This window comes from Arachis hypogaea, chromosome 10 (genome assembly GCF_003086295.3).
Source record: "Arachis hypogaea cultivar Tifrunner chromosome 10, arahy.Tifrunner.gnm2.J5K5, whole genome shotgun sequence".
NCBI lineage: Eukaryota > Viridiplantae > Streptophyta > Magnoliopsida > Fabales > Fabaceae > Arachis > Arachis hypogaea.
Window position 1 is genome coordinate 111,337,620 of NC_092045.1, and position 17,437 is coordinate 111,355,056.

The window sequence follows — 17,437 nt, forward strand, 5'->3', positions numbered from 1 at the left end:
TCTTAAAAGAAGAAATAAAAGTAACAGAAAAAAAAAAAGAAAGAAGAAAAAAATGCAGCATTAAAGAATATGTTTTTGTGCTTTTGTAGTAAAATATTGTTGTAAAAATTTAGAAATTTATGTGTTATTATTAAAAAAATTTTGGTATTATTTGTTTTGATAAATTTTGCATAATTCAAAATTCTTTCTCTTCTTTCTCTTCATCTTCTGTTGTTTTTTCTTCTTTTTCATTTTTTTCTTATTTCATTTTTTTCATAATTCTTCTTGTTTCACTCTTTTAGGAGGAAAAAAAATCAATGCTGCAAAATTCTTAGAAAGAAAAGGAGAAAAAAAGACACAGTAATAATAATAACAATAAAAGAACGATGAGAAGAAAATACACAAAGAAAAAGGAGAAATGTGTGAAGAAGAAGGAAGCATACAAAGAAAAAAGAAAGAACAAAAAAAAAAAAAAAGATATAAACGTTCATATTTACGTTAGTAGCAGAAGAGTTAAAACATATATTCATGTTTTTATTAAAGAAATTGATTTTTGTTGGATTTAAATCAATTTAATTAAGTTTGATTGTGAAAAAAATTTAAATGTATAACAAAAAAACTATTTTAGGATTGAGTTTTGTGGATATAAACGATTTTATTAAAAAAATAGTCACAATCGTAATAATGTAGATATTCCTAATTAATTTGAATAGACCCCCTCTTATAGATGATGATACATATGCTTTTTTTTTTCTTTTTTTTTTTAAAAAGTAGTTAATAGTCGAATGACTTAATTTATTATTAATTAAGCCAACTTGCATCCTTTCTTAATTTATTTATAGTACAAAAGAAATACACTTATGTTACTAACGAATTCAGGATTATAATTTGTTTTTGTTTCTATTCTATGGATACCCCTATCCTATTGTCCCGAGCTTTTATACAGACAAATAATAAAACAAATTTCTATCTTAAAGTTTACTATCTTGGATGTATCTTTATAAATTCATGCATGGTAAAGACATGCATATGGATGATGGATCAGCGCAAGATTTTTGTTTGTTAATAGATAGAACCGTTACCCAGTCAGCAAGTGGAGAAAGAGAGACGTGCATAATATAATTTTTTAAAAAATATAATAAATAAAGAAATATTAAACAATATAGAATAAAAATTTTATACTCTATATGTTATAATAATATAAAATTTTACAAAAAAAAAAAGAAGAAAAAGAAGATAAAAAAGTAAAAAAAAAAGAAGCAGAAATATTAAAATAAAAAATATTATAAACATATAAAAATTAATTATCAAATTAATTATTATATTTAAGTTATTTTTAGTATGTCTTTTTTATTTTAATATATATTCTATATAAAAAATTAATTTGGTAACTATTTTTTAATATATATCTAACATAACTAAAAAATATTCAAAATAAAGAGATTTATAAAGTAATAAATAGAAGATTAATTTTTATTTAATTTGTAATTTTTATTGATATAAATTTATATTTAATTATTTTTATGTAAAATTAATAATTAAAAATTATTAAATAATAATTTAGTCAAATATATAAAATTATCTAATAACTTTTAAGTATCAAATTATCGAAAAATAATTGTATATCAAATTCTACCATTTTCATATTTATTATGTTTGAGTTCTACTACCTTAATTTAAGATAATTAAACTCTCATTTTAACACACTATTTAATTTTAGATTTTAAATTGAATATATATAGATTAAGATCTTTAAAATAAAAAGTTGATCAATTCAGGAATTAATTACTCTTAAATTAAATTCAGGAATTAATTACTCTTAAATTAAAATAATAAGACACACATTTTACAAAAATTAAAAAATTAATAATAATTAATATTTTATTTTAGGATAAAGTATTAAATTGATCTTCTACATTTGAGCATAATTCTGTTTTGATCTTTAAGGTTTAAAGTGTCTTATTTGAATACAAAAAAATTTTATTTAACTTAAATGTAGTCCATCATAAGGTCAAAGTTAAATAATTAATGAAATATCTTACATGACATTAATACAAGAACAATAATTTTGACAAAGACACTAAATCAATTGTGCATCAATACATTTATTTATCATTTTTCTTATAATTTAAATTAAATATTTTCTACATAACTAAAGTGAACGATAAATAAATGTATTGATACATCCACGGTTTATGTCTTTGGAACTTATACTTGTTTTCCAAATTATCGACCTTGTTCTTATACTGCTATTTCGTTAATTATTTAACTTTGATCTCACAGTAGAACTACATTAAAATTAAATAAATTTTTTTTAGATTCAAATAAAACACTTTAACATTAAATACTAAAACAGGATTACACACAAATACAAGGACCAATTAAATACTTTACTTTTTATTTTATTATTTTACCAACTTTCTTACTCTCTTTCTCTCTCTATATATATACCTATATATATATGTATATATATTTAAAAAAGAAAAGTGGAGTGTATTTCCATTATCACTTGTACGCTTTTCTGTGCGAGCGTGTGCAGTGTTTCTCTCTTGCTTCTTATTCTTCCGGCATGTTTATGCTTCCAATCTAATGGGCTTTCTTCTTACTCTCCGTTAGATTTCTATTCCACATCTATGTACCTCTCTCTAACCTTTCTCTTCTTCTTCTTAGTCTGAACTGTTTACTGTCTTTCAGTCTTTTCTACTCAAATCTATTCTACTTTACCTTTTTGAGTTCCTTTTTATGCTGCTGCTGCTACTGGGTGCTATATATGCATCATGCATGCTTTTCTGCATCTGGGTATTGTGTTTGTATTTGTATTTGTATTTGTATTTGTGTTCCGTATGTATATATAGTCCACTCTATATGCTTTTTCTGTTGTCTCCTTACTTGTTTGTTCCTTTCTTTGATTGTAACTCTCTTCTCTCCTCTTGTTTTGTCATCTTCTACTTATTTTCACTCTTTTGTCACCTTTCAAGCATTCAAATCTTCTGCTTTTACTGTTTCTGTATTATTAGACTGATTAGTTTTGGATATTGAAATTCTGGTTTTGATGTGAAGAATATTCTGTTTCCTTCAAACCCTCTTTTGTGGGTTGTATATGCTCAAGAGTAAGACTAGATAAACACGATAGGAAATTAGAATATGCTTTTAATGCAGTTTATCTATCCCCTTTTGTCTTTTTTATTTTGGGGGAAAATTGTTATTTCAAAACTTTATGTTGGTTTGTTGTTTCTGATCCTGAGATTCTTATTGTTTGTGTGATCCTAGAAATCATCTTTTGGATCGATTCGAACGGTGTATATGGCGAAGCAAAGTGTTTATCCTAATAAGGAACATGAAGGGATTGCTCACAATTCTTCAGGGCCCTGGTGGAGTCTCTTTGGATCTCAATATGGGGAATCTTGTGGCCAAATGAAACCCTTTTCACTGGAGATTCCTAACTATGTTGATCAAATTGACACCGGCAAGCAATCGGCGAGAGGAGCTGAAAACATATCTGGGAAAGGACATACAACTCAGTTTACCATCTTTCCAGGTATTTCAATTGTGTTCTAAACCAAACTGTGAATAGTTAATTGATAGATGAATATATAAAGCTATGGATAGTTTGAGAAACCAAAGACAAATTAGAGAATATTCTTTTCTATTAAGCCGCGGATGGTTAGAAAGTACTTTGGAGTGCATCTTTTCTAAGGTCACATGGTTAGATAGCTCTGATATGAGGACCTTTTTTTGTTGTTAAGTTAAATTATTTGTTAAGGCATTAGTGAAGCTTCTTGTTATGAATGGCGGGTCACAACTAATGCAAGGGAATGGATTTTTCATTTGAAATCTGAAGACTTTAAGATAACCTTTCAAGAGGGTTTACTGATATCAAAGTGAAATCGTGTTCTGCTTAGTGACTTGTATTTAAACTGGAGGAAAATTCATTACCTCAAAAGGGATGGTAATCTCTTGAAAAATCTAGTTTGCCCTCATTGCAATATCTTGCCAGGTGGACCGAAAAGGTGTCGTGTACAGATTGGCTGAGCTTTTAAGTGAAATGGCAATGTATCTCTACTAGTTAAAGATGGATCCAGAACATACTAACAAAATTCATAATCTAAGGATATGTTTGGTTAGCGGGTAAAAAATAGGTAGAATTTTCCTAGATGAGTTTGATTTGTAAAATTACACATGGAGCTCATCCATGAAAAATTTCACCTCATTTTTACCCTCTAACCGAACATACCTTAGAATAGAGACTTCATCAGTTGGAACATATTCTCCAAGAGGCTTTCATTTACATAGTGGCAGAAACAGAGAGAGGATGAAGTTGAACTACTAGTGAGTAATCATGGACGAAACACTAAAAACTTTTCTCTATAATGATTTCCATAAAGTATGAAGCTAAATGATCTTCCAGAGTTGAGTAATTGGTTTCTTTAAATAATCAGACAAAATCTGATACTCTTTTTCTTTTCTCCCCCTTTTGGTGTTTTGAAGCAACAATTTTTTTTGTTCACTTTAGAAAAGAGACTTCAACTTTCATGTGTATAACCATCCAAATGTTTCTTTTTCAGATGATTGTAAAATGCCATGTGGTGCACAAAAGCCTCAAGCAGCCATATCTCTGCAGTCACCACTTGCTGATACCAACACTAGATTCGAGCTAGGATTCAACCAGCCAATGGTAATAGTTCTCACAAAAACAACCACTTTTATTTATTTATTTTTTGTCGACATGATTTGCTTATGCTTGGTATCTTTCCATTTATAGATCTGTGCAAAATATCCATATATGGATCAAATTTATGGGCTCTTCTCACCTTATGGACCTCAAATTTCGGTTTGTCGTTACTTCAGCGCGCTTCTTAATCTATAAAACCATGCCTTTTCTTTCAGTTTTGATTTCTTGATGCATTGTATGCGAGTCTTTCACTTCCTACTAATACATGTATGCATCACCTGTAATAATCTAGGGACGCATAATGCTGCCACTTAGCATGGCATCCGATGATGGACCAATTTATGTGAATGCTAAGCAGTACCATGGAATCATCAGACGCCGGCAGTCCCGTGCCAAAGCTGTACTTGATAACAAATTGACAAAACGTCGCAAGGTAGGTTCCTCACCTCTAATGTCCTCATTGGCATTTAAACTATTTGCAGTGATAGCATGGTGTGAACAAATGAATCAAAAAGTGCTGCATTATCATTTTTAAAGTGCAGGGAAAATATCATGTTATATGGAGCTTAATATAGAGATAATAAGACTAATATTGTAGACATAATAAGGAGGTTTTTATTGATTGACCCAAGTACTTAATAGGATAAAACTGTAAATTAATGCACTAGATTTTAGATATAAAGTTGATGTAGTGCATATTCTAGAAGAGATCATAGAATCTCATTTTAGATGGTTTTGGTATATTTGGGGGTGGTTTCTAGAAGCTTCAAGTGAAAAGGTAGATTAGATGGAGTGTAACTCAATGTTGGAATTAGAAAATAGGATGATTGATTTGAGATGAAGTACTTATATAATAAGCTGAAATTTATCTAATGAATATAATTTTATCATTAAGGCATTTTCTATTAAGAGATCCAAGCTATAGTGAGATTATGGTCTTGTTATTTGATTAAGATAAACCTAGGGTAGTGGTGATGTCAAACCTCAACATGTGTATTCCTTTGTGAAATTGTATTGTGTTTTTTTATAGTTATCTTTATGTTGTACAGCCATATATGCATGAATCACGTCATCTCCATGCAATGCGGCGACCAAGAGGATGTGGCGGTCGCTTCTTGAACACGAAGAATTCCGATGATCAAAATGATAAAAGTGGAAACAAAGTGATCAAAGCTCTTGGCGAACAGTTGCAATCTTGTGGCTCTCAGAGTTCTGAGGTGCTGCAATCTGAGGTTGGAACTCTGAATTCTTCAAAAGAGACTAATGGAAGCAGTCCGAATATTTCCGGGTCAGAGGTGACTAGCATGTATTCACGCGGAGGTCTCGATAGTTTTGCTATCAGTCATCTTGGTTCTGCCGTCACTGTCCACTCTCTAGTGGACATGATAGACGGCGGGAGGGGCATGAATATGATCATGCCCCCCAAATGGGTTGCAGCAGTTGGTGGCAATTGCTGCAACCTTAATGCTTGACTACCGGCAAGGACACGTGGGCTTGGTGCAATGTTGTACCAAACCCCTTCCTTGCTGCGGCCAGATGAAGAAGCTATGTTCCAGTTTCATGTTGACTGTGACAAGTTTCGTACAGCGGCTCGTCCCAATTGTCTGGTCGAAGGCAATCCATCCTTGGCTCAAATTTTACCTATGGTTACTGTCTTTGTCTATCTGCAAGGACTGTCTTGGCATGTGTGCTAATGGCTTGACATCCTGAGACGGAAGACAATGGTGATATCTTTGGCTCTATACTTAAAATAAAAGTGTGAATTTTCTAGTTTCATGTGTGGTTTTAATCATGTGTTTATTATGGATATCCGACTTTGTGGTGCATACTTTGGCATGTGAGTGATCTTTGTTATTGAAATAAAGCATTGGTCTGGATTTCCTCTATTGACCAATGTTGAATGTTGATCATCTTTAGCATTTGGATCTGTTAAAGTTCGTTCATGTGATCCCACTTCCAATTGCATCGCCAAGAGACTGTAGCAAATGCATCATCTACAAACACAGTAAATTCTTTGGGCATGCATACAAGTCTTAACATCTAATCAGAATGAAGCACAGTCGTAAATAGCAACGATAATTCTTGAACTAGACAATAAGCAGATAAGCGGGAAAGTAGCTAGCTACATATATTTGATTATGAAAGAATTGTCTTTTTTAATTAATTATTAAATTAGTTATTAATATAAAATATATATTAAAATATAAAATTTGCATTAGAAATGAGTTTAACAACAAATATATTTATATTTTATGCACAAAATTATAGCATTTTTTATTTGAATTTTCTTTTTAAGATGTATTTTTACTAATAGAAACTCATTGCAAAGAGACGCTAGTGTTTTATTTTTTTTGGGTAACACTTTCTCTTATAATCAATTTGTTTCTGAAAAATTATTATAAAAATTGACACGATGATTCCTTATTTCATATTTGATTTTAGTTAGATTAAAAAAAATTGAACGGCAATTATTAAGAATACTAAAAGAAAGATTTTATAGAAAACAATAAAAAATTTTAAGCTTGTCAATGTTGTTAAATGCATAAACAGATGGATACGATCCCAACCGGAAGTAACCAAAACCTTATCCTCCTCACTCATTCACTCACTAACTTCGTCAATGGTTGTCTTGTTCGTTATCTCTAACTCCCAAACTCAATTCAATCCCCAGCTCTGAAGTCTATCCCTTCTCCCTCTCGCTATGGCTGCTGCTACAGCTTCTGTTTCCTCTTCTTCTATCTGCAACAGAATCTACAACCCCACCTTCAGCCACACTTCCATTTCACTCACCACCAACTTCCCTCAGAGACCCATCTCCTACAAACCCCTCACCTTCAACCTCAAGCCCCAAAGTTTCAATCTTTTCCCTCTCCCTCTTCACCCTTCCTCTGCTGCATTCGATGGATTCGAAGCCTCTCAAGAACAAGAACAAGAAGAGACCTCTGAAACACCCCAACAACAAGAAGAGCAAAGGGTTTCAGATTCCAACGACTCTGGGAGGCTCTATGTTGGAAACTTGCCATATTCAATGACCTCCAACGAATTGTCCGAGCTCTTTGGAGAAGCTGGCACTGTTGTGTCTGTTGAGGTTTTTCTACTTTTCTTATTTTTCCTTTAATTCTATTTCACATACTTCTGTTTATCTATACATAGCAAGCTAATATTGTTTTTTTGACTGGATTCTATAGGTTGTGTACGATCGTGTCACGGATAGAAGTAGAGGATTTGCATTTGTTACAATGGGGAGTGTTGGGGATGCTCAAGAAGCAATTCGAATGTTTGATGGCTCGGTAAGTATATAGTATATAATTTAGTCCAGAGGATGAAGAAATCATGGAGAGTGCTCTTTCATTTTGCTACCATTGATATTAATATGATTATTGATTGTTAATCTCAATCTATCTATTAATACAATATGGCAAATGGCAACAGATGATTATATAGGATTCCTCTTTGGTTGCTCTAGTGTTCTAGGAGATATCTTGTGGGAAACCATTCAGTTTCAATGATTTTAAAATAACTTCAAGGTTCAAAACATTATAAATGAAAATAAGTAGTTGTGCATGTTCCTGAATGTGCTCCAAGAGCATGCAAGTATTTCTCTGTACAACTACTTGCCCATCAAGGACTTGATGAAACTAAGCTTTTTAATCTTATCAGTATGATTGATTGTTGGTTGTATCAACACTAATGTTCATGACCCATGATGGTGACCAGCAAGTTGGCGGTAGGACCGTTAAGGTAAACTTCCCGGAAGTGCCCAAGGGAGGTGAAAGGTTGGTAATGGGGCCGAAAATTCGGAACAACTCCAGAGGCTTTGTAGACAGCCCTCACAAGCTCTATGCTGGAAACCTTGGTTGGAGACTGACTTCAGAGGGTCTTAGAGATGCCTTCGCTGAGCAGCCAGGCTTATTGAGTGCCAAGGTCATCTATGAGAGAGACTCCGGAAGATCTCGAGGTTTTGGATTCGTTACTTTTCAAACTGCGGAGGATGTAGAGGCTGCTTTGAATGCTATGAACGGTGTGGTAAGAATTCTTCAACTTCAAGTTCATATTATATCTTAATCTCGCTGTATTAACCAACTTTCTTTTTGTAATGTGTTCAGGAGATTGAAGGTCGACCTTTAAGGTTGAATTTGGCTGCAGAGAGAGCACCTTCATCTCCTCCAAGAAGTAATGTTGATAGCTCAGAGTTGTATTCTAGTGCCAGTACATGAGCAATATGGTTAATCAAATTTTGGCCCCTAAAATGCATATCATATGGTCTTTTCTCTGAGGTTCCTCCTGCCAAGTGCGAGTCAAATTGGTATCCAATAACTAAACCTTCAGGCAGTGTGTGAGATGTATCAATTATTGAACATTTTTAGTGTTGATTGCTAATTATATAGGTTTTGTATTTTACTAAAGACACGTGCTGAGGTTGATCAAGTAATATTCAAGTAAGGATTTATATAAAGTGCTTACTTTCGTGAAAAATCACATTAATTTTAATCAATCGAACCGTTTCACAACACAGCTTCTATGCAATGCTAGTCTGTCTGAGGCAAAAGCATTTTCAGAAGTCAGTTTGATAAATCTGACCAATTAATTAAACCCATTTCCAGCAATTTTATGATTAACATTGTCACTGATAAATATTTGTTTGGTAGAGCTACATAAAGGTTTGGTAAAATTGTGTTATTTAAGTCATGCCAATGTATTAACTTTTTAGATGCAGGCACGAATAGGATCATTGCATTTCATTTAACTCTAGTAATTTCTATTGAAAACCTTGCAAAAAGTTTCTGAATATCATATCTCAACAGAATAACCCTCAACACAATACTTTAAGATCAACTTCTACCATTGTAAACAACAGGTTTGTAAATACACAATGAGTATGAAAATAAAGTCTTTCAGTTTGTTGCTGTATAAAATCATTCTAGTTTATAGAAAATCATTCTAGTTTACAGTAGCAGGTTCGTTAACATAGAATGCAATGATCTGTCACACTATGGAAACTGCCATCTGGAAAACGCGTTATGATATGTCGCTTCCCACACTGATTCCCAGCTTTCTCAACACAATGAGGAATTGGACGGCCGAACAGCTCCGAGGAAGCAGATGAGTCTTTATGAAGAATTAGCGCCAGCAAGAAGAGCATCAGCTGCAGAATCCAAGTCTTGAGGGAAGAAAACCCTGCACAGAATTTTTTTAGCACCCCTGACTAGAAAGGGAAACCAATGGAATTGAGTTACGATTCTTTTAATTTAAGTTTGTGACAGGTTGAATCCCTGAGCAAACTATTGGTGGTTGTCTCACAAGGAGCTGCAATGGATTCAATTCCCAACCAAGACTGGGATGTGGTATAAGAACCCTTGATGTGTACGCATGAGGAGTATATTTAAGTTCCAGGACAAATTGCAAATACCTGCAAGTATTGTGGTACAATGTTTTGCTGAGATTACCGACATCATTGATGCCTTTGCAGCCTGCAACCACCTCAAGAACTTGCCTGAAATATTGCAGTCATGTTATCCGAGTAAGAGGTATTAAAATTCATTCAGACATAAATCTAGAAGAAAATGAATAGAACATGTCCTAGGTTTAAAACTAAGCAATCACAATGATATAAGACTGTTAACAGAGATAAAAATAGACAAAACACAACATAAGCTCTGGCTCCTTACTTGCCTAACTAAACAGGGTTCATTGCGGCCTTTGACAATGCACTCTTGATCATATTTCTCTTTCTTCTTTGAAGGCCATGTAGATTTAACAAAACTAATTCCAGCATGAGTATTCTTGATTTCACAGTACGGTGAGTCTGTCTCAATCATCATTTTCTCAACAGGAATATCCCTCACAACATCAAGGTTCTCAGTTGTCTTGAGAGAGCACCCATTTATGCCTGTTAAAGTGCCAAACAAAAGAAATAGATATTGAATCAAACCAAGAGCAAGAAGGGAAACACGCCATTCATATCTGCTACTTTTTAGATAAAAAGTTATGAGAAAACACAGCTTTCCCAAAGTACATATATCATTTTTACCCCGAAGAGCTTGTAATCAGCACCGAAAAATTAGTTGTGGTTATATTTACAGACAGGTAACATTTAAATTAGACATACCTAGGTCTAGGTGACTTCAAATGGTTAACAAGTGTAATAAAGCTCAACTATGGATTACCTATGTACATGTTATCGAAGGAAAGAAGCTTATTGCAATCATCCGTGCTACCAGTAAAAGAATGTGCAACTCCGGCAGTGAACCTGACATATAAGCAGAGATTATAAGTCCTTTTCATATATCATAGTGATTACAGTACACCATCATGTGCAAGGAATAAGCCAAAATGAACCATAGATGAGTCCTTTTCATATATTCATAGCGATTATATGTATAGTCAAGGCCTCATCCTTCAAATGAGAGCTTGAGGGTTTGAAATGAACCATAAGTATCTCCAAGCAACCACACCCTATGTAATTTCCAAAGCAGAAACAACATAGCCAAGGATGGCAACAACATTTTCTAATCCTTCAAATTAATTTCTCAAACCAGATAGAATCATAAACCAAACAAAACAGATATTAAAGCAGCCCTATATGAATATTAATAATTTCAAAATATGAGGTCCAACAACCGCACCTGTATTTATTTTTCTCAACAATTTCACAGAAGTCTGCAGCAGCTGCTCGCATGTGTAAAAACATAGGTAGTTTTGTGATATGTGCTAATTCAAACTGCTTTTCGAAATACCTTGCTTTCACCCAAAAAAATAAAACAAAAAATTCACATAATCAAACATATCAGGGAAACAAGTACAAGAAAAGGGGAAAAGAGATCTTATGTGACATGTTTTAAGAATGGATATGTTGCAAATGCATACTTCTTTTGAATCTCTGCAGGGCAAAAATGAAGTCTATCATAGTCCAACCCACATTCTCCAACCGCGACGACCTACCATATGAAGAAGAGAAAGCAGAGTATATAACTATTATTTCCAAATGGTTACTTGGACAGGATTTTTTTTTTTTTTACTTTCTGAACTGGAGCAAAATTTCAGCCACCATATGGAATAACAACATACAAGATGAAAACGTTTTGGGAGTAACATTTATTAGAAATGAGGCAACTACTATTTACCTTAAATACTAAATACCAACTACCTACTGAATAAGTCACATAAGATTCAAAGCCACGCAGGTTAGCATTCAGAAATAACCAGTTAAACTTAAGAATACCTTTCCTTTTTGAATTCCCTTTTTAGCTAACGCCACAAGAGCCTGGAAATGATTTTCAGGATCTCCACTCTCCTCGAATTCCTGAACCAATACACTAATGATGGTTATATACACTTCAATCTAAACTACTTCTCCAAAGAAGAGCTTCCACAGAGAAAAGCAACCTTGCAACGTGTCGGATGCACACCGACTGTGCAGAACAGTCGTCCTATGACACACAAAACACAACAAAATTATCCACATTTGGCATCCGAGATTCAGAAAGAGAAAATGATGGTAATGTAACAAACCATCAGTTTCAGCAATTGCAAGTGCTTCCCTCGATTCCTCCAAGGATCCACCGGTTACCTGCAACACAAAAAGCAAGTCCTTCTAACCGTGAAAGTTCCAATAATTTTATTCACAAATCACAATGAAATTGAAGCTTGTGCTCTGATTGAGGGCAAATTTTGTAATTTTCCCCAGAAGTCAGCTATTTTAACATCAGAATTCACATTTTATGGCAGTTGATGAAGTAATAGATAATTGAAGTTGGAGTAGACACTATAGACATCAAAGCATTCTTGAGAAATAGAAAAGTAGCATGTAAAAATTGAGAGAGAGAGAGAGAGAGAGAGAGAGAGAGAATATGAGAGGAAATACAATGATGCGGTCGACGCCTGCAGCCCAAGCTCTGGAGAGAACCGTAGATAAATCTGCAAGGTGGCACTGCTTGCCGTTGTAGATTCCCTTAAACATGCCATCTGTGTGTTTGAGACACTTAGAATTGGAGAAAGATAGATAGATACATAAAAATGCGGAACAATTGTTTGATGAAATGCCTAACCTGTGAAGTTGACGGCTATATCTGCGCATAACACACACAGTTCGAGTTCATTAGTTCAAGTTCGAAGAAACTGAATAGACCTAATGAAATCATTATTTACCTATCATTCGAATGCCGGCCATGCCTCCCTCGGCTTTCAGCTCACTCGCTCCTCTACACCACTGTCACGACCACACACGCGCCGTCTTCATATTATTCTGCATCAAATTGTCTCCTTTTTCTTTTATGGCTCAGGCCCTTTTAAGACAAAAACAATACTAAGGCCTGCTGGACCAAAAACCAAATTTAGGCCCAGAAAGTCTGGATTAATAAGTGCTTAAGTTGACCGCTTAACTTGCTCATTTTAGATAAGGGGTTATTGAATTACAAAATGAACATCACATATTATCTAGAATAACTATTCGACTAATCGAACTTTTGACCTTTCAGATCTAACGCTCTAATACCATGTCATGATACCACTCATCCCAAAAGTTTCAACTGATGAAAAAAAATAACGTTATATCTCTAATACTCCATAAACCTCCATTGTATACATTGTACAAGTATTCCATTGGTTCCTCATACTTTTCCTTTATGTATATAATAATTATTCAGCCATAAATTCTTAAATAAAGTTTATATCCATAATAAATTATTTTTTAACTTATTGGATTATACAGTAAAAAACTAAAAAAAAATCATTCAGTTTTTATTCACGTGAAAAACAAAAAATATTTTAAATAATCATTTTAACTTACGCATTAACTTGATACATTTTTCTATTGGGTGTGAAATCTATTATTCTATTAATATATAAGTATAAGCCATAACCCGAAATTATATTTTTGGTAATGTTATGACAACCTTTTTTAATTGTTTTTATTTTAAGTTAAAGTGCCTTCTTATCGAATCAGTTGAATCAGAAATATATATGCTGTTGGGTGATCTATAGAACTAGCTAGATTGAATAGAAAGTTCACTTACATTATAATATCATATCTTATGTTTCTCAATAGAATTCACTCCGCGCATGTTTTAAACTTGCTTAATTATATATTTTTTAATAACAACTTAAAAAGATTGAACAGTAGTACAAGTACAGTACTTTATACGAGAATGATTTATTACCAACATATAAACAATAAGAAACCTTGGCACTGATAATTGACTCGATATATGAGCAGATATAATGGTAATTCACCGACCACACATCGTATAAACTATAAAGTCGTTGAAAAGCAACATCAATAAACCGACTTAATTAAACATATGTACATGAATGACTCCTATAAGATACCAGCCGAAGAAAAAAAGAAAAAATATGTGGAACGCGGAACACACACTTTCCATGAACAAGTGCCTCCGTTCTCCCCCGTCAAATGATTCTAGAATCTCAAACAAATACTAAAACAAATAAAAAAATAAATAACGGCAAGGGAAAAGCAAAATTAAACACGAGAACGAAAAGAATGATAATCACAGAGACGTTTAGGTCAACAAGGTGGCTTGAGTTGACTTGACATTTGATTGATTCCACATTCGCAGCCAGCACTATTAACAACACCAACCCATTCAATTTGACCAGATATTTTCAATTCTGATGAGTCATCAGTTTCTCAAAACTATGGGAAGAATTATAGCCAAGGCGATTATGAGAAGCAATATGATGGCAATAAAGGTCCACTTGCGGGTGTTCTTCTGGTGCTTTCTAGCAACTTGGAGTTGCTGTACACCACCCCTAACGTACGAATTAGCACGTGCCATGTGGCTCTCAATGTCGTCGAGCTGTTCACCCTGTGTTTGGACCAACACTGACATGTCCAAGAACACCTGGTGAAGCTCGTTCAGGTTCCTCTCTATCTCTTTCACCGCACCGTGCCTCTCCTGAATCTCTTGAATTGTGTTCATCACTGTCGCTCTCCCTTGTTGTTGGATTGCTTTCTGGAGGAAAGTTTCACTCTCACCTGAATCCACCACAATGTTATGCAATTTCGTTTCATAATCGTCATGATAAATAATTTTGTTATACAACACATTTGGCTTATAGTTTAATTTTGTCGTGTAACGAAATTTAACTTTACGTGTAGTTAAACTTTTTTGGTAAACTATTCTACGTACTATATAAAAATCAATTTGGGGAATGTGGTACAAAGTAAATGTTTGTTAAAGTGGAAAATGCCAAGGAAAAATGCTGTTTGAATTTGTCGTTGATAGAAGTCTTGTGTGATAGAAGAACAAAAGAGCTTTCTGTATATCTTTTCGTATTTTGTACATCTGATTTTTTTTATACTAAACTAAATTGAATTCATATGAATGGAGAAGATATGTAGTTCTATAGTACATCTATCTCCGTCGGGTGAATTTTTAAATTGTTGTCAAATTGTGTTATTTTAAGATTTGTACTATTTTAAATGGGGGTGTAAGATATTCCATGTATGCTAACATGAATTTAACATTTTTTTTCCTTCTTAATTCAAAATAACTCATGAAAACTACACCTTAGTTATTCCCATTTTTTAATTTAAATATGGAAGGAAAAATGATATAACACGTAATTATGGAGTGTATGAATGCTTTACATAGTTGGGTGTCAAAAGCTAAAATTTGACTGTCCGATTTGTAAGAAGTATAAAAATCAGATCGACCAATTTTTTGGTACAATAATTTTTAAAATTTTTTGATATATAATTTTGCGTGTACTTCAAATTTTTAAAAATTTTTAAACATAGATTGTACTCTCCAATTTATATACTCTAAATTTTTAAAATTTTTTAAATACAAATCAAAAGATTCAATTTATGTACATCTCACAATTTTAAAAAATACCAAATATTACAATATTAAAATATATCACTCATCTAATTTTTATATCTAAATTTTTTAGCCTAGTCATTCCTGTTAGAATTTCAGTTAACATGCGAAACTCTAAGGCTCCGCCTTAATTTGAGTGTAACCAAACTTCAAAATCATCAAAGTATTTAAACTTAAAGCCCCTAAAATACTAACCAGATATCCTTTCATTCCGTGAGGCTTGTTAAAGAATTCAAAGTTTCAAAATACACACATATTAAAACTAACTAATAAAGTAACACCTAAATCCCAAGCCACCTCAAATCATTTAAAAATCTCATTAGTTATTTGATTATTTCTCTACTTCTCCTTAATATTATATTCACTTCTGTTTATCTGTTTAGAACAAACTCAAGTAATTTATAATATGATCATAATAATAATTTGATCATGAGGCATGATTAATCCCAGTAGGCAGTTAAAAAAAAAAGAAAATAAGAAAGAGGGGATAATTACCGGTAGAGATGAGAAGGTCAATGGTTTTGTCATCAGGATTCTCGCCGGTGACGGTGTAGTACCGACGTTGTACGGTATCTCTATACTCCGACGATATCTGATCTCTCAGTTTGTTGAAACTCTCCATTGACTCCTTGAGGTTCTTTCTCAGTCCATTCACCACAGACGTCCGTGTCCGGTCAGAGGAAGAGCCAGGCCCGCAGCCAGGGACGGACAGACTAGCCTCGTTAGCCCGGTCAAGGGCCTCCAAGCGGGCCTTGAGGACCCTGGCCTTCCTGAGGGCGGTGGTGACATCAGCATCCATACGAGAGCGAAGGTCCTTCACATCCTTTGCGGTGTGAAGAGCCTTGCTCTTCTCGTTGGAGACTCGGAGGCTGTTGTGGATGTTCTCGAGCTCTTTCAGCTCCTGTTTTAGGGACTCAACTTCCTCGAAGAACTTGTTGAGGTTGTTCTCGACGGACGGCATCGTTTCCGCCATCTCGATGACATGCTGGTTCTTGTCCCGCGGTGGAGAGAGCAAGTCGTTCATCTTTAATTTCTTTTTCAAGATATTATTCTTTCTGTTGTGTTTGAAGAAACTTTGAATGGAGATTAAGAGGAAATTAGATGGACTGCGATCTTGGGCTCTTTCATTTTTATGGGCTGCTGCTCGCTTTTAATTATATTCATGGAAGACTACGGTATATATTTAAAAAATCGAAAAAATTAATTATTTGGGACCGGGTCAAATTCAAACCCATGTACATGACTTGAAAGAGGATACAAACTGAAAAAAATTTAAAGATTATATTATTATAAAAATATTATATATAAATAAAAACTCAATTATTAAATAAATTGTACGTTTAATTGGAAGAGAGATAGAGATTGAAATTAAAGACCGAAATTGAGAAACTGAGACTGAGAGATAGATACTAAAATAAGTTTCAATTGTATTTGGTGTAAAGTAAAAGACAAAAATTAAAATAAAAATGAAATTCTAATTTAATTTGCATAAAAAGTAAAGTTGGAATTAATTAATTAAAATAGGAATATTTTAAGTATAAAATATTATTAAAATTTCAATTTCCATTCTAAAAAATTTTGGTGTCCTGTGTCCCCAATTTTTGAAAATGCAAAAATATTAAAATTTGGAGACAAATACTAATATTTTAGTACCAATTTCTAGTTTCTAGGTTAATAAATATAAATACTGAGTCACAATCTCCTAATTTCCATTCTAATACTTCAAAATAAATGCTACCTTATTTTTTTGGATAACTATTCACACAGTTAACGTTTACTGATGTAACGTTACATCATTAAATATATTGTGTATATTTTTATACTAACAACGCATTAAAATTAAATTCATATTATGTATTTATATACAAATATATATTATTTAATTTATATTTTATACGAATAATTAATAGTTTATTTTTTACAGTTTACACGATAAACATGATAT

General features: G+C 33.2%; 4 protein-coding genes across 6 annotated transcripts; 2 read left to right on the forward strand and 2 right to left on the reverse strand.

Moving 5' to 3' along the window:
• Window positions 1-2,451: 2,451 nt before the first annotated feature.
• On the forward strand, window positions 2,452-6,561 carry LOC112716579 (nuclear transcription factor Y subunit A-10). 2 transcript variants are annotated; one of them, XM_025768511.3, is made up of 6 exons: window positions 2,452-2,614; window positions 3,250-3,517; window positions 4,545-4,654; window positions 4,742-4,810; window positions 4,944-5,084; window positions 5,701-6,561. In XM_025768511.3, exons 2-6 carry the CDS (start codon window positions 3,283-3,285, stop codon window positions 6,121-6,123), a joined length of 978 nt encoding a protein of 325 aa, XP_025624296.1. In that variant the 5' UTR covers window positions 2,452-2,614; window positions 3,250-3,282; the 3' UTR covers window positions 6,124-6,561. The 2 variants fall into 2 exon arrangements, with proteins under 2 accessions (XP_025624296.1, XP_025624297.1); XM_025768512.3 differs by lacking the exon at window positions 2,452-2,614 and adding an exon at window positions 2,775-3,089.
• Window positions 6,562-6,996: 435 nt separating this feature from the next.
• Window positions 6,997-9,107, forward strand: LOC112716582 (33 kDa ribonucleoprotein, chloroplastic). Its single transcript, XM_025768515.2, has 4 exons — window positions 6,997-7,739; window positions 7,840-7,941; window positions 8,369-8,677; window positions 8,758-9,107. Exons 1-4 carry the CDS (start codon window positions 7,353-7,355, stop codon window positions 8,866-8,868), a joined length of 909 nt encoding a protein of 302 aa, XP_025624300.1. The 5' UTR covers window positions 6,997-7,352; the 3' UTR covers window positions 8,869-9,107.
• Window positions 9,108-9,476: 369 nt separating this feature from the next.
• LOC112716581 (uncharacterized) lies at window positions 9,477-12,939 on the reverse strand. Of its 2 annotated transcripts, none has more exons than XR_011866931.1 (12): window positions 12,800-12,939; window positions 12,700-12,720; window positions 12,516-12,616; window positions 12,164-12,221; window positions 12,038-12,081; window positions 11,874-11,954; window positions 11,519-11,589; window positions 11,278-11,388; window positions 10,819-10,901; window positions 10,321-10,541; window positions 10,062-10,145; window positions 9,477-9,829 (listed from the first exon to the last, which is right to left on the reverse strand). XR_011866931.1 is itself a non-coding variant. In XM_025768514.3 (12 exons), the coding sequence occupies exons 1-12, from the start codon at window positions 12,819-12,821 to the stop codon at window positions 9,763-9,765; spliced, it is 960 nt and encodes a 319-aa protein (XP_025624299.1). In that variant the 5' UTR covers window positions 12,822-12,939; the 3' UTR covers window positions 9,477-9,762. The 2 variants fall into 2 exon arrangements, 1 of the variants encoding a protein (XP_025624299.1); XM_025768514.3 differs by having other exon boundaries at window positions 10,325-10,541.
• A 929-nt stretch (window positions 12,940-13,868) lies between these two features.
• Window positions 13,869-16,729, reverse strand: LOC112716583 (syntaxin-121). The gene is made up of 2 exons (XM_025768516.2): window positions 15,988-16,729; window positions 13,869-14,645 (listed from the first exon to the last, which is right to left on the reverse strand). Exons 1-2 carry the CDS (start codon window positions 16,514-16,516, stop codon window positions 14,290-14,292), a joined length of 885 nt encoding a protein of 294 aa, XP_025624301.1. The 5' UTR covers window positions 16,517-16,729; the 3' UTR covers window positions 13,869-14,289.
• Window positions 16,730-17,437: the final 708 nt, after the last annotated feature.

Coding starts and splice junctions, on each gene's coding strand:
- LOC112716579 (XM_025768511.3), top strand. CDS start 3,283: ATGGCGAAGCAAAGTGTTTATCCTAATAAGGAACATGAAGGGATTGCT. Junction 4,655..4,741: donor TAGGATTCAACCAGCCAATG/GTAATAGTTCTC, acceptor TTCCATTTATAG/ATCTGTGCAAAATATCCATA. Junction 5,085..5,700: donor AATTGACAAAACGTCGCAAG/GTAGGTTCCTCA, acceptor TATGTTGTACAG/CCATATATGCATGAATCACG.
- LOC112716582 (XM_025768515.2), top strand. CDS start 7,353: ATGGCTGCTGCTACAGCTTCTGTTTCCTCTTCTTCTATCTGCAACAGA. Junction 7,740..7,839: donor GCACTGTTGTGTCTGTTGAG/GTTTTTCTACTT, acceptor TGGATTCTATAG/GTTGTGTACGATCGTGTCAC. Junction 8,678..8,757: donor TGAATGCTATGAACGGTGTG/GTAAGAATTCTT, acceptor TAATGTGTTCAG/GAGATTGAAGGTCGACCTTT.
- LOC112716581 (XM_025768514.3), bottom strand. CDS start 12,821: ATGGCCGGCATTCGAATGATAG. Junction 12,082..12,163: donor TGCAATTGCTGAAACTGATG/GTTTGTTACATT, acceptor TGTGTGTCATAG/GACGACTGTTCTGCACAGTC. Junction 10,902..11,277: donor GTTGAGAAAAATAAATACAG/GTGCGGTTGTTG, acceptor CTTATATGTCAG/GTTCACTGCCGGAGTTGCAC.
- LOC112716583 (XM_025768516.2), bottom strand. CDS start 16,516: ATGAACGACTTGCTCTCTCCACCGCGGGACAAGAACCAGCATGTCATC. Junction 14,646..15,987: donor TGACCTTCTCATCTCTACCG/GTAATTATCCCC, acceptor TGGTGGATTCAG/GTGAGAGTGAAACTTTCCTC.